The sequence below is a fragment of the Lagopus muta genome, chromosome 5 (assembly GCF_023343835.1).
Source record: "Lagopus muta isolate bLagMut1 chromosome 5, bLagMut1 primary, whole genome shotgun sequence".
In the NCBI taxonomy this organism is placed as follows: domain Eukaryota; kingdom Metazoa; phylum Chordata; class Aves; order Galliformes; family Phasianidae; genus Lagopus; species Lagopus muta.
Window position 1 is genome coordinate 53,059,759 of NC_064437.1, and position 12,526 is coordinate 53,072,284.

The following is a 12,526-nucleotide window of genomic DNA, read 5'->3' on the forward strand; positions in this document are numbered from 1 at the left end:
GCCAGTTGTCATTATCAGCTCCCCTGCAGTGCCATGTGGATGTGGATCACCCTAAGGGGAACCTGAGTGGAAATGCTAAAAGCAGGACATCAGATATGCTGATAATGGCATACTTACCGATGGTAAGTTCCAGAGAGAATGGGAAAATCACTGCTCTTCCTACTGTGCCCCAAGATTTTGAAGGTAGGAAATTAGAGGATATTAGTGGAGTTACAGGATACCTATTAATTGATGTTGCACTGCAGCTTGTGGGGGGCTCTCACAGCTTCTTTTTCTTCCTTTGTTCCTTTGTTGAGGGCCGTTATGTGCACCATTAGAAGGTTTTTGACCTGGGAGCACAGCAATAGAGGCTTCCATACTGTGCTCAACCCATCTAAGATCTCATTGATGTGTTTCTCAGCGCTATTCTCTTCTGCTCTGTTGTGCAGTGGCACATCAGAGCCTTCTGCTGCTCCTGGCAGTCTGTGCTACATTCTGACTTTCTCAGGGGACGATGCTACTTCTTCCTCTTTTCTCTGCTTAACCTGTCCCCGTGGTCCTGTTGCATTACACATGATCCAAATGCTGAACACTGAGACACTGAAGAGAACAAAAACATTGTGATAATCCTATGGTATGCCAAAGCTGAATTTGTTTCTGTTTGAAATGAGGCTTACGGGGCAAAACAGGTTAGTCTGCTGTGGGAGGAGGAATAGAGGAAGGAGAGACTGAAGTGCACCTGTCCAGAACTAGAATTGCCTTCTTCCTAGTAGGGAAGAAGAGAAGCCATTTGCCTGGAGCCTCCTTGCAGAGGATTGGCTTGCAGAAGGGCAGCAAATGACTGAGCACTTGCTGCCCAGCAGACAGACTGGCCGCGAGAGCTGATAAGGAAAAATGTCAGTACTCAAACACAGCTGCCTGGCAGAGGAGCTAAGAACCTTTTACACTGCAGTCGTTTCAGTTTAAAAAGCTGGGAGGGTATCTGTAAAAGCTGGTGATCTCATTTTTCATCCTTTGGCTATAATAATCCTTGGGAGGGAAAATTGCTTAAAACACGATGTGGGTGAGTTACACCACTGTGATGTTCAGCCAGTCATATGGCTTCATGCCCAATTTAAGTGTCCACTCTGTGTGCTTAGCTACTTCCTTTTGAGGCTGTGTATGTAGGTGTTCAAGGTTCTGTTCTCTGCTGGCTGATCTGGAAAGCATAGCCAGTGTCCTCAGAAGAGGTCACAAGTTTGCATGCAAATACTAGCTGCTGCTAGGTTGGTGTAGCTACAGCCTGCTGCAGCTTTTGTTGCTGAAGAAGTTCGGTGACACTGTTACAATGTAAAATTAGGGATTTTGAGAATTAGTGTATTGTGTCCTGGCAGGGGATGCTAAAGGCAGGTTTCTTTAGATAAAGATACTTCAGAGCATTGCAAAATAAATAAATAAATCTGTTTTCCGGTTCATGTTGAAATAGATCTCTTGCTCAAATCCATCACTGTTAAATCCTAGAACACAAATTTGGATAATGTGGCTGAGCTGAGGCAAGGGCTGCAGTTCTGTCTGTCTGCACAGCTGAGAAACTGAACTGCTGCTCCATTGGGAACAAACATGGATAATTTCCTGGCTAGCGTGAGAGGGCAGCCTGCAGATTGGACACGCAGCTTATTGCAGTGGGGGAGAAGTGACACATCTGGTTTGGCTTCAGCTTGCTCAGGAGCAGCACTGCCGGTGCTCTGCTGGAGCTGAGGGATGGAGGGACGTTTGGCCAGTCAGACCTTTGCTCTAAGGGTTTATTTGGTGTGTGTAATTGTCTCTGAAGGGCTCTGGGCATCTGAAGCAGGATCTGAGGGTTGTTAATCCTGAAAACTCCAGGGTGCAGCTGTCCTCATTTTCAGTGCAGGGTCTGCCTTAACAAGCACATTACAGAGACTACAGAGGTAGTCATGGATTTAAGGACTCTTGTTCACAGTGTTCTTATTCCTTTCTTTTGAGCAGCTTGAACAGAGAGAGACTGGTGCAGAATGTGCAGACACAGAAGACTGGTTGTTCTTTGAGCACCGATGTCATTAAGAACCCTACAACTTCTCTAGGAATGTGAGGGTCCCAAACTGTTGGGTATTTACCTGTGCAGCGCCCACAGTGACTGTGGACCTAGAGGATCTGATCAGTGCTCAGCCTAGCATTGAGTTTTTCTCCACATGCAGAGTCCCTACCTTGTCCTTAGGGAAGGAGCAGTGAGTGGGCTACGATGCAGTGCAATTCAGGTGGAAGGATTGATTTCAAGCAGCAGCGATATCTCATCTTTCAAACTGAAGCAGGAAGAGAAAACGTGAACAAAGTTATTGCAGCAGATGCTTTCCCTGTTTCTCAGTGCATTCTGCTCCAGACAGTGATGGTTACACTTTCTTTTAGAAGTAGTGTCTCCTCATCATGAGCAGCTTTCACATTCACTGCATTCGATGTTCAGTGGTTTCCCTTCCTGCTGTGTGGCCACCTGCTGCCAGAGGCCTTTCTGCAGCATTCTGGAGAAAGCATGAGAGGCGTAGCACAAAAATCCAAAGCTTTGTGCTGCTTGTTATGGAAAATCCAGAGTTGTGCTGCTCTGCTTCCAGGCACCCCTCCTGTAAGCCCACAGGGCCAAGAGAGGTGGTTGCATGGAGTCATACGGCTGGGAAAGAGGTAAAATCGCACTTATAGGTACTAAGGAGAGAAATGGCCCGCGAGGTGCTGTGCCAGAGAGGCAGGGCAGCTGTCTGCAGCCCAAAGCACCGACTGCGGGAGGCTGCACTTTTTGCTGTGGAGGCTTTGGTTACCTTGGAAACCTGTTTTTAGCTGGATCTCCGCTCCAGCAGAGAGCCTGTCTTTACCTGCTTCTTCCGTGTTTTCAAATGGTTGTTTTGCAGCACAGTACCTGACAAGAGCAGCTCCAGCTCCGGGTTGCCGTGGGATCCAGGCTCTGCCTTTGGTCGCAGGTGTCCAATGGTGGGGTGATGATGGCATTGTGCAGTCTGTGCTGGGGCTCAAAAGTTACCAGCATTCTTGTTACCTATTCTTGTCACCAACTACTGTTCCATAGCCTTTACCTTTGGGCTGAGTTGAGGGCTCTGCTCTCTTATCTGCAGCAGGATTCTCTCAAGCTATGGTTGGTTTTCTTGCAGGCTAGTCACTAGTGTGTAGTAGTTGGGTGAACAATGATGGTGTAGTCACTACCATCTTCAAATCTATATTGACTAGAAATTGGAAGTGATGTTTAAACTTCATAAATCTGTGGTCAGTTTCTTTTGCCAGCTCAAATGGTGTATCTCAAATCTGCTCCTTGTTGTGCCTCATTGACCTGTCAGCTTTCTCTTTCAGCATCCAAACTTTGCAGAATGTGCTTTCTATCGCTCGTGTCTTTCTTGAGTCTCACAAACCATAGTGAATTTTGTGAGTCCTATTGATTCTGTTTGTTTGATGGCTGAAGATAGACTCTAGATATCTTAATATCCCAAGCTTCTCCTGGGGCTGCTGAACTTTTTGTATTTTGTATTTTGATGTTCTTTCCTGGCTGCTGCAAGCCGTGAGCAGCAGAATGTTTTGTAGAAGTGCTGCCACAAACTGGAAAAGGCAAAGGTTAACAAAATCATCTTTTAACTGTAGGAAATCAGTAGATGCTGCCCCAATTTGTAGGTAATCAAGATGAAGAAGTCTCCTTAGCATTCCAGCTTGACTTTGCAGGTCATCTAATTCAGGTACTTCAGGTCTTGAAACCTGTTGACTGCAGAGCAGAGAATACATTAACAATCATCTTTCAGTGCTGAGCAGATATCGTGGAGAAGAGAGTAGCTTTCCTTTTTGAAATTTTAAAGAACAGGAAGCAACAAGATGAAGAAATTTCCATTTCACTCCAGTGTATAGAGCACAGTTGCTCATTGTAAAGTCTGTGTGATTAAAGCTCTTTTAGCCAACCTTTTTGTTAATTCCCGCTATCACTAACTGATACTGGGTGGTTACAGCAGGAGCCTTTGTTTTCCTTCTCAAGACAAGTGCAAACCAGATCTGTAGGCTTCCCGGCACAGCCCTAGATAGCTGACACAATAAAGTACTGTAACTGTGCTTGTACTGCTGCAGCAGCTACAGAAAAGCAATGCTGTGGGTTCTTTTTGTTATTTCTTTGTCGTTTTAAAATCGCGTGTATCAACAGGAGTGACAGTTTGAGGCTGACTGCATACATCTTGTTGGTGATGTGTGAAGCAGAAAGGAGACGGTCGGATTCTCCAGCTCTAAGGCTCACTTGAAGATCTGGCAGGTAGAAAAAACAAAAAGTGGACTGAGCTAACAAGTGACTTACCTTGAGCCTGAGTGAATCTGATTAGGAAGTCAGTGAAGGAAAATAAATGTGGGGACACTAAAATAGCTGTCACTTACCTGCCCAGCCTGGAATTTTAGCAAGAAAATACCCAAGCAACTCCATGTGTAGGCTGTTAAATTTAGGAAAAGTGAGCAGCTTGCATTTAGGTGAGTTGGTACTGGATAATGAAAATGTATCTGTATTTGAGTGACTTGCTGAGAATGAATTTGCTTTTAATTTTATTCAAAAAATACATATTTCCTCCTAGCTTTGATCAACTTGTTGAAGTTCCTCATGTCTAATGAAACCGTGTTGCTGGCCAAACACAACATCTTCACCCTTGCTCTTATGGTGAGTGCAGACAAAGCAAATCCCCTTCTTTTAAATAACTTAATTTTGAATGGATGTTAGGAAAGAATTTGAGATTTCTAGCATGGGAAGGAGATACTAGAACAAGGCAACAAAGCTGGGGAGTACCACTGGTTGGTTTTGCCAGGTATCCAGAAAGGGCAGTGCTTGGAGTCACTGTGGGCTCTCGTCACTGAAATCGACAAACCTGTGTGAGGAAGGAGTGTAATTCTCCAGATCTGCTCATGTTTCTTTTTTTTCTTCCTGCCCTTTGTATACAAGACACCAGAGACCCCTTCTCCTGGCCATCAATATGACAGTGTTAAAGTTGCCTGTGTGTTTCTCCTGCACTGTAAGGAAGATAATAGAGCAACGGACTAATGTAATACTGGCTAATGGAACCAAGAGCTGTTTCTTTAAAGGTTTTGAAGATAGCCTGTATTGTTTATTCCTATAGCAGTGTAGCTTCTGTGGAAACATTCCTATTGTAACCTCTTTTCATTCCTTTGTATAGGTTGTGAACCTGTTCAACATGTTCATCACCTACGGGGACACCTTCCTCCCCACTCCCAGCAGCTATGATGAGCTGTATTATGAAATCATTCGGATGCATCAGAATTTTGACAACCTTTATTCTATGGGTGAGTACCTCCTGGATGGTTGGGAATATTACTGAGTTGAAGTGAGAGTGATTGAGGGGGTTGTTTGTCTGGTGTTTTCCGTCCACCTGCTGCTGACGCCTCTCTCCTTGAATGGGTATAATTTATCTATTGGTGTGTTTGGTAAATTCAGAAATGAGAGGATAAATTTGTTAGAGGGATAAATATTTTTAGCCAGAAAAAAAAAAAATAGAAGCAGCCCCATTACCTTTGTAGCATCTGCTTACTGTGATTCAAGAGTGCCAATTGAACCAACAAATTTATATATGGCATTAGGTGTTTCGTGCATTTTTGTGTGGTTGGATTGATTTATAGTATGCATCTGTCACATCTGTTAGCTTCAAGAAGGTCAGTACATGCTGCAGAAACAGCCAGCATAGACAAGTATTCAGTGCAAGCAAGAATTTGGAAAAGAATTTGAGGAACTTCTAACAGGATGCTTGCTGTGCTAGGCAAATCACATCTACTGCTGTCATTGCCAACATAAACCAAGAATACAGCCCTCACAAACCTGCTTGAAAGTAAATCGCTGGACTGAGGAATGTGCTTGCTAGCTTAACAGGGAGAGGCTGCCATCCTTCAGATGGAGAGAGACATGCTGGAATGCCACCAAGTGAAATCCAGCAGGGAAAGAGGAACAAAGGAGAGCAAGGAGTTCCTGGAGACAAAACCAGGCAGTGTGTGTACAGAGGAGCCTGTAACCAGAGGTGGCTGCAGCAAGGCTGATGTAGTGCCTGCATGCTTGAAGCTGTGAAGAAAAAGCTGTGTTCTTTTGCTTGCTTTGTTCTAGAAGGATTTTTCTTCCATGCTGTCTCTACTCCTTTCTCACTGTGATCACCCATCCAGCAACAAGAGTTACTATAAGCATGTAAGGGAAGTTGAAGGGCAGTGGGACAGAGGTAGTTAGCTGCAGCATTCTTCTGGCTTGGACAGTTGTCCACACCAAAATAAAAGGGGCCACGTACTCCCTGCAATTTCCAGCAAAATGAACTGCCTTTTTGTATAAACTTCCTACAATTTTCATCCTTTATAGAAGGGATCAGGTGGCCATTTTTGTTCTTTGAGCACAAAAGATTTTTTGCTAACTGATTTCCTGCTCACAAAATTGCAGCTACTAAGATGAGGTGATTTTACCAGCCAGTGGCATTTTCAAACCGGTCCCCTGTGGAAGCTGAAGGAAAGCGAAATGGAAGAATAATGCCCTCAAATACAGTCGGGCTGTAGAGGCATTTCACATATCATGTGACTACTTTCCATCCTGACACACAGAACAAATTCCTTTGAATTAACATCCGAGATGGATGCAGAGTTTCCATTCAGGCATTACTTCAGATACTGAAGTGCAGCACCTTCTGTTTGACAAAATCAGTATTTAGAGCTGACATCTTGTTGGTTTTTTTCTTTTTTCTGCACATGGCACAAAATTGTAGCAGAGGAAAGTGAGAAGGCAGCAATGTCTAAGCTGGTGAAAGCCACAGTTTAGCCAGGTGCCTAACAGCTTCCCTTAGCTTTGTTAACCCTCTTAGTGGGACTACAGCCAACCTTCTATCCCTTAGTCTTTGGACATTTGTTAGCACAGATAAGTTCTATCCTTCAGGGTGTTGTTTGTTGGTTTTGGTTTTGGTTTTGTTTTTTTTTTGTGAAAGTAGTTGAAATCTTGTACATTGGGAAATGCTTTTATTTATATGTAAGATTTATTTTTCTTTTTGTGAATCTGAACTGTATCCAGATGTGCAAAGACTGAGAGCTCCTCTTATGCAGTAATAAGCATGAGTGTGCAGCCACTGTGCTTTCAGATTCACTTCTTGCATTTGTGTTTCTAGATGATCCTATATTTGAATGAAGTGCTATTCTGTCACTTCTAACCCTAGAAAACTTTGTATATAAATTCATACTGAATTCATTTCTATTCAGGCAAACAGAAAAATGATCCACACTTGCTACTGTTTCACTGTTTCGGTGCTTAACAAAAGATGTGCAGGTAACTGCCACCATAGAAACACTACAGGCTCTGACCTAAGTAAATATTTTGGGTGTTCTGGCAGTAAAAAAAAATTGATTCCCTTGAAGTTCTTCCTCCTGCAGAATGTTTTCAGATCTGCTCCCAAGTCTGTCAGAGACCATCTGTACAACTGAGCAACACATTCATTCCTACAGGGAGAGTTTTTTTCCCTAGGCTAGTGTGTCATTTTTCTCTATGATTCAAGATAAACGTGGAAGTAAGGAACCCATTGCTCTTTGGTTAGGTTTAAATTAAAGCATGTAGCTCAAGTGGAACCTTGCATTAGTAGGAGCTGGAGAATAGCAGTGTGTGAAGTAAAAGGTATCACAGGTTTGGGATGCTGTCCTATTTCTGAGCGAGAGCAACTTTAATATGTGGTGATGAAATAAATCAGGAAGGTGGAGTCTCTGTTCCCTCTCCTTCCTGCCTCCCAGGTGTCCTGGTGTGCTGCACGCCTCTTCTGTGTTCCTTAATTTTCTTAAATAGGCTTTAAAGGAAACTTCTGCTTTGCTGTACAGATGGTCACAAGGATGACCTTTGTTCTGATACGATTTGTAGGTTGCCATCTCACCAAAGCAGATTTTAGGTGTTTTGGAGTAGAAAATGGCCAGTATTACTAACTGTCTTTTCCTTTCAGTTCTCAGGATTTCTACCAATGCTGGTCAGTGGAAAGAGCCTGCAAGCAAGGTGACCCATGCATTAGTCAATATTAGGTAAGCAGTAGAAGTTAATAACCATTTTAGAGATTTTGGGCTTGTGTGACTACGTTCTTATAATGACATTTGTTGTATTGAACCTGGTTTTGAATTTGTTTGCTTTGTTGGGCAGAATTGCTGCTCTGAGCAGGGCCCAGTGGGATAAAAGAGGGTCACCAGACTTTGGCTGTCCTTTTCCTAATGATTCTCTTCTGTAGACTGAATGCCTTCAGAGCATAACGCAAGCTATAATGAATTAATCCTCACAGCATCCCTGGGAGAAGTTATGCAGTAGGGAACAATGCTACGCTGTCAGGACAGTTGTGGTCCTAATGGATTTCTGTTGTGTGATTCTATTGCAATTCCATGAAGGTATGAAGAGGGGACTATGAGGCAGCTGTAATGAGCAGATTCTAAGCCTCTCTTAAAATTACAGGATTTTTGTGCATGTTTAAAGCTGATCACTCAGAGACATTTTCTATTTATTTAAAACTCCTTTTTGTTCAGAGGTGGAAGTTATGCTCTACTTGTAGGGCTAGGGAATATCTGAGGTGTTCTTGTGCTCTGTTTCCTCTGTGGCAACATTAATTTTGCATCTTCTGAAGCCACTTGTACTGATAAAGCTGGAGCGTGGGGTGCTGGGACAAATGGCTCATAGATCTCATTGATTGGAAAATGGAGGAAAGAGAAAAAATGTACTTTTTGTGTCTGGCTTGTAAACAAAGCAGAAAAGAAATGAGTGTTTATACCAAAAAGCATCTGCCCATCGCTGCCTTCTCATCTCCTAGATGATCTTTCCATGAGGTGTGCAGCCTTTCTGTGTAACACCAGGGAGCTTAGTACTGCTGTATTGTTAATGCTTGTCATTTTCCTCACTCCAAGAGAGGTTGTGTAGTGCAGGCTCTCTGAGGGCGTCTTTCAAGTCAGTCAGCATCTATAAACCACCTTAAAGGTTCCCCTAGTCTGTAAGCTTAATAACATCACATGTGTTTCCGGGTGATTTATTTTTTTCCAGTCTTTATTTTTATTTTTTTGTAAACAGACGTAAATGAACGCTTGTGGGCAGATAATGCACCCTGAATGAAGCAGCAGAACAGATAGCTGTTGGCAAAGTAATGTCATTTAATGTGACACAGTATCTGCCATGGGAATTCTCTGCGTACACGGGGAGAGAAGTCTGAACTGGGAAGAGATTTAAAAAATAAAACGATAAGAACAACAAAAAACAGCCCAGCAAGTGATCATGGAAGGTTTGCACTCACCTCTGCTTTGTGCAGCTAAGATTTTATGATTGCTCATTTACTGTCAGCTTCACAGCTGGTTTGGTAAGGATCATCATGTAACTGAGGAGGGTTACAGCCCAGGAAACTGGCGTTGTGGCAGCCCTCCCTGACCACCTGGCCTCAGACATGCTCAGTGCATGGTGCTGCCTGGAACCAGGGGAGCCTCTAACATCTTTCTCTTGTAGACTCCTTTGCTCTGCCTCACTACTTACGGATATTAAAATTTCATCTGGTCTCTCACTTGCCTTTGATGCTTTCATAAGTGACTAATTTTGTCAGGGAGATTAGGCAAGGTCTTCATTAGAGATAACTCGAGACCTGGAGAGGAATTAGGCTTTAGAGAAGTTAGCCTGTTTGACTTATCTCCTTTCCTACCTCTCTACCCTTTAAGGAAAAAAAAATAAAATAAAATAAAGTACTGCTTGATTTTTCACTTCTCATGTTAAATAATTAAAAATATAAAGGGTTCTTTAAATGAGTGTATTTTAGAGCAGCCAGTTCTTGGAAGATGAAGGAATTCAAAGGTGCTCTACTTGTGTGGGGACAAAAAAAAGGAAAATATGTATGAAATCAGGGGCTTGTGATGATGCAATGTTTCTTTTTCGCTTGAAGACTGAATTCAGGTGTTTGAAAGTTGCAGATCATGCAGCAGAAAAAGAGAAGACAATTCCTCCAGGAATGCCTAAAGCCTTTCAAGGTCTGAAGCTTTCTGCACCCTGCTGGGAAAAACATTTTGTCCTGGCCTGTTGGCTGCAGCAGTGTCCTTAGGCAGACTTTGTACCCAGGCTGTGTGCTTCTGCTGCAGCTGGGCCAGGAGCACACACTGGAGTCCTGTGCACACACACACACACATTTAGGGCTCCGTGTTGCACACCAAGATGCTGCAAGCCCAAATCAGCCAAGAGAAACAGGGAGTGAGGATGCTTGAGAAGAATGAACCCTACAAGGCTGTCAGGCTGATGGATTTATTGGAGAAACAGAGCATGTTAATGCATGACAATATTATCACAGATTTATTTATGCATCGTTAAGGGCATGCAGGTTTGAACCTGATGTAGCTTCTCACTGAATGGCCTCTTGGTTATGCCCCTTTGGTTTCCTCTTAGGGTGGGATTAGCATACAGTTTTTCACCACAAAGGCTGACTTTAGATGAATCCTTCTCACATTGGATTTCTCCTCGGCACGTTCCGTTGCTCTGGAAGGTTTTTATAAGCAATGATTACCTGTTGTTTGCTGCACCAGCGCAGTGCAAAGTCACGCTTTGGTTCACTTACCTGATTTTTGTAGTCCTCACTCCAGTAAGAAGAGCAATCATCAATGTTCTGCTTATTGAGAGAGGCAGGCGGTATTCCTGTGTCATCTCCATGCGTCCTTCTGGGTGTGCTTCATGATTGCTGTGCAACTTGAAGAAAATGGAAATGTGAAGAAGACAAAGTAATAACCTCGTTTGGCTGAAATCTTGCATACCACACTGGAATTAGTTATCTGTGTTGCTCTCTTATACCATAATTGTGCTTAATCTTCTATCTGTTTCTGCTTTACATAAATAATTGAGATATGATGGACTGCAAGATATGGCTGCAGCACAGAGGGAGCTGAAATGAGAAGCTCTGGCAATTAGGGCTCTGAAAACTCACCTTCTCACCCCTGAGGAAGTAAGCAACTTTTGATATGAGTAATTTTTTTGAAGCTAATGAGCCTCTTTAAGATAATATTGTGCAGGTTTGCATTTAATGAGAATGTTATTAATGCAAAGTTCAAAGGGGCACCTTCTGACTGCTTACTCAGTGAGGAAGGTGGTGGCTGAAGCCTCGTATACTTTTAATAGACTTTCTCCTGATCCATAATTTTTTCAAAGTGAATAAATAGATTGACTTAGTGGTTAATAGACTGAATTCCCCATTGTTTGAAATTGGGTCCTGTTGTCATTTTCAAAGCAGCTGTATTTTTCTCGCTCAAAAACTTTTAACAACCAGAGATTACCTTTTCAGTATGGAGCAGGTAATAGATTTCTTTTTTTTCCTCAAGCATTTTTTATATGTGCTGTTGTAGCATCCCCTGCAATCCTCGCTTGGCTGCTTTCATTCACTTTCCCATCTTGCAGCTTCTTCTGTTCCACATGAGCCACCCGGTGTGATGTTTCCTTTGCACAGGAGGGGCTCTTTTCCCATGACTGCTTTCAGGGTCATAAAGGAGAGGCTGGGGATTTTGAGGAGCACTTAAAGCATTGCATGAATGTATATGAAATGGTTATGCTTGCTGCAGAAGAACTCTGAAAGAGCATTTACAATTATAGTTAGGTGAAAGAAGGCCAAATTGGGCTGTGCTCATTTGTTGTAAGTTACCTGGAATCCCTGCTGCAGTGCTGTACCTCGTGTTAAATTACCTGCACTCTGTAGATCTGCGCTTACTGAAAACCTGATAGAGGAGGCAGCTCCATTCAGAGATCCATTAAAGACTGAGCAGCAGCAGGCAGCTATCATCCCTACAGCATTGGCCTGCTTTGCAGCAAGGGATTTATGGGGAGACAGAGAGCTAAGTGCTGCTGACCCAGCCACAGAATGGGTGGCCGTAGCGCTCATGAGGCTGTGTGAACAGGAGTGTGCTTCTGTACACAGTGGAGGCCTATGGATTACAGTCTGCTGAGGGTATGTTTTAAGATGTACCCCCTTCTCTCTGCCCTTCTTTCTCTCTCACAACCGTGCATTTCTCTGAGGTACAGCACCAGCTTTGCTCGAGGTGCTCAGTTCTTCCCTTCAGCAGCATTGGCTGGTGGCACCGTGCTGCTGCCTGAGCACCTGGAAGGCGGACGGCAGGACTGCTGGGCTTGGAGCCTGCGGTGCTGACAGCAGAGGGTGCTCCGGCCTCCAGGTTAGCTCAGCCTCATCTGGAGCTTTGCTTAAACGCCACTGTGAGAGCTGCCACTGGTGGAATAACAGCTCCATTAAATTGTTCACTGAGGTGTGCTTAATGGTAATGACCTCTGACATGCTGTCACTGCTAATCAGTCGGGCTGAGCTCAGATCAGGGGCTGGTACAAGACAGTTAACAAATGAGGAAAGTGAGGAAAAAAAGGCAATGAAAGCCAAAGAGAAGCTCATAAACATATTTTATTGGTACTTTAAATCCAAATATAATCTTGCTGAGGTTAAGGATCAAATTCTTACTAAAAATTCTGTAAGAGAAATTTCAAGATACTTGCACTTAATTGAAGAATTAATTTGTCACGTTTTTCAAG

The 12,526-nt window shown here is 43.3% G+C and overlaps 1 protein-coding gene across 2 annotated transcripts in view; it reads left to right on the forward strand.

Annotated features, from left to right (window-relative positions):
• Positions 1–12,526, forward strand: part of ARMH3 (armadillo like helical domain containing 3) — a 104,955-nt gene that overhangs the window by 42,682 nt on the left and 49,747 nt on the right. For both annotated transcript variants that reach the window (XM_048944797.1, XM_048944798.1), the window contains exons 21-23: positions 4,569–4,651; positions 5,163–5,289; positions 7,947–8,022. In XM_048944797.1, coding sequence (XP_048800754.1) covers positions 4,569–4,651; positions 5,163–5,289; positions 7,947–8,022 — 286 coding nt within the window. The remainder of the gene's footprint in view (positions 1–4,568; positions 4,652–5,162; positions 5,290–7,946; positions 8,023–12,526) is intronic.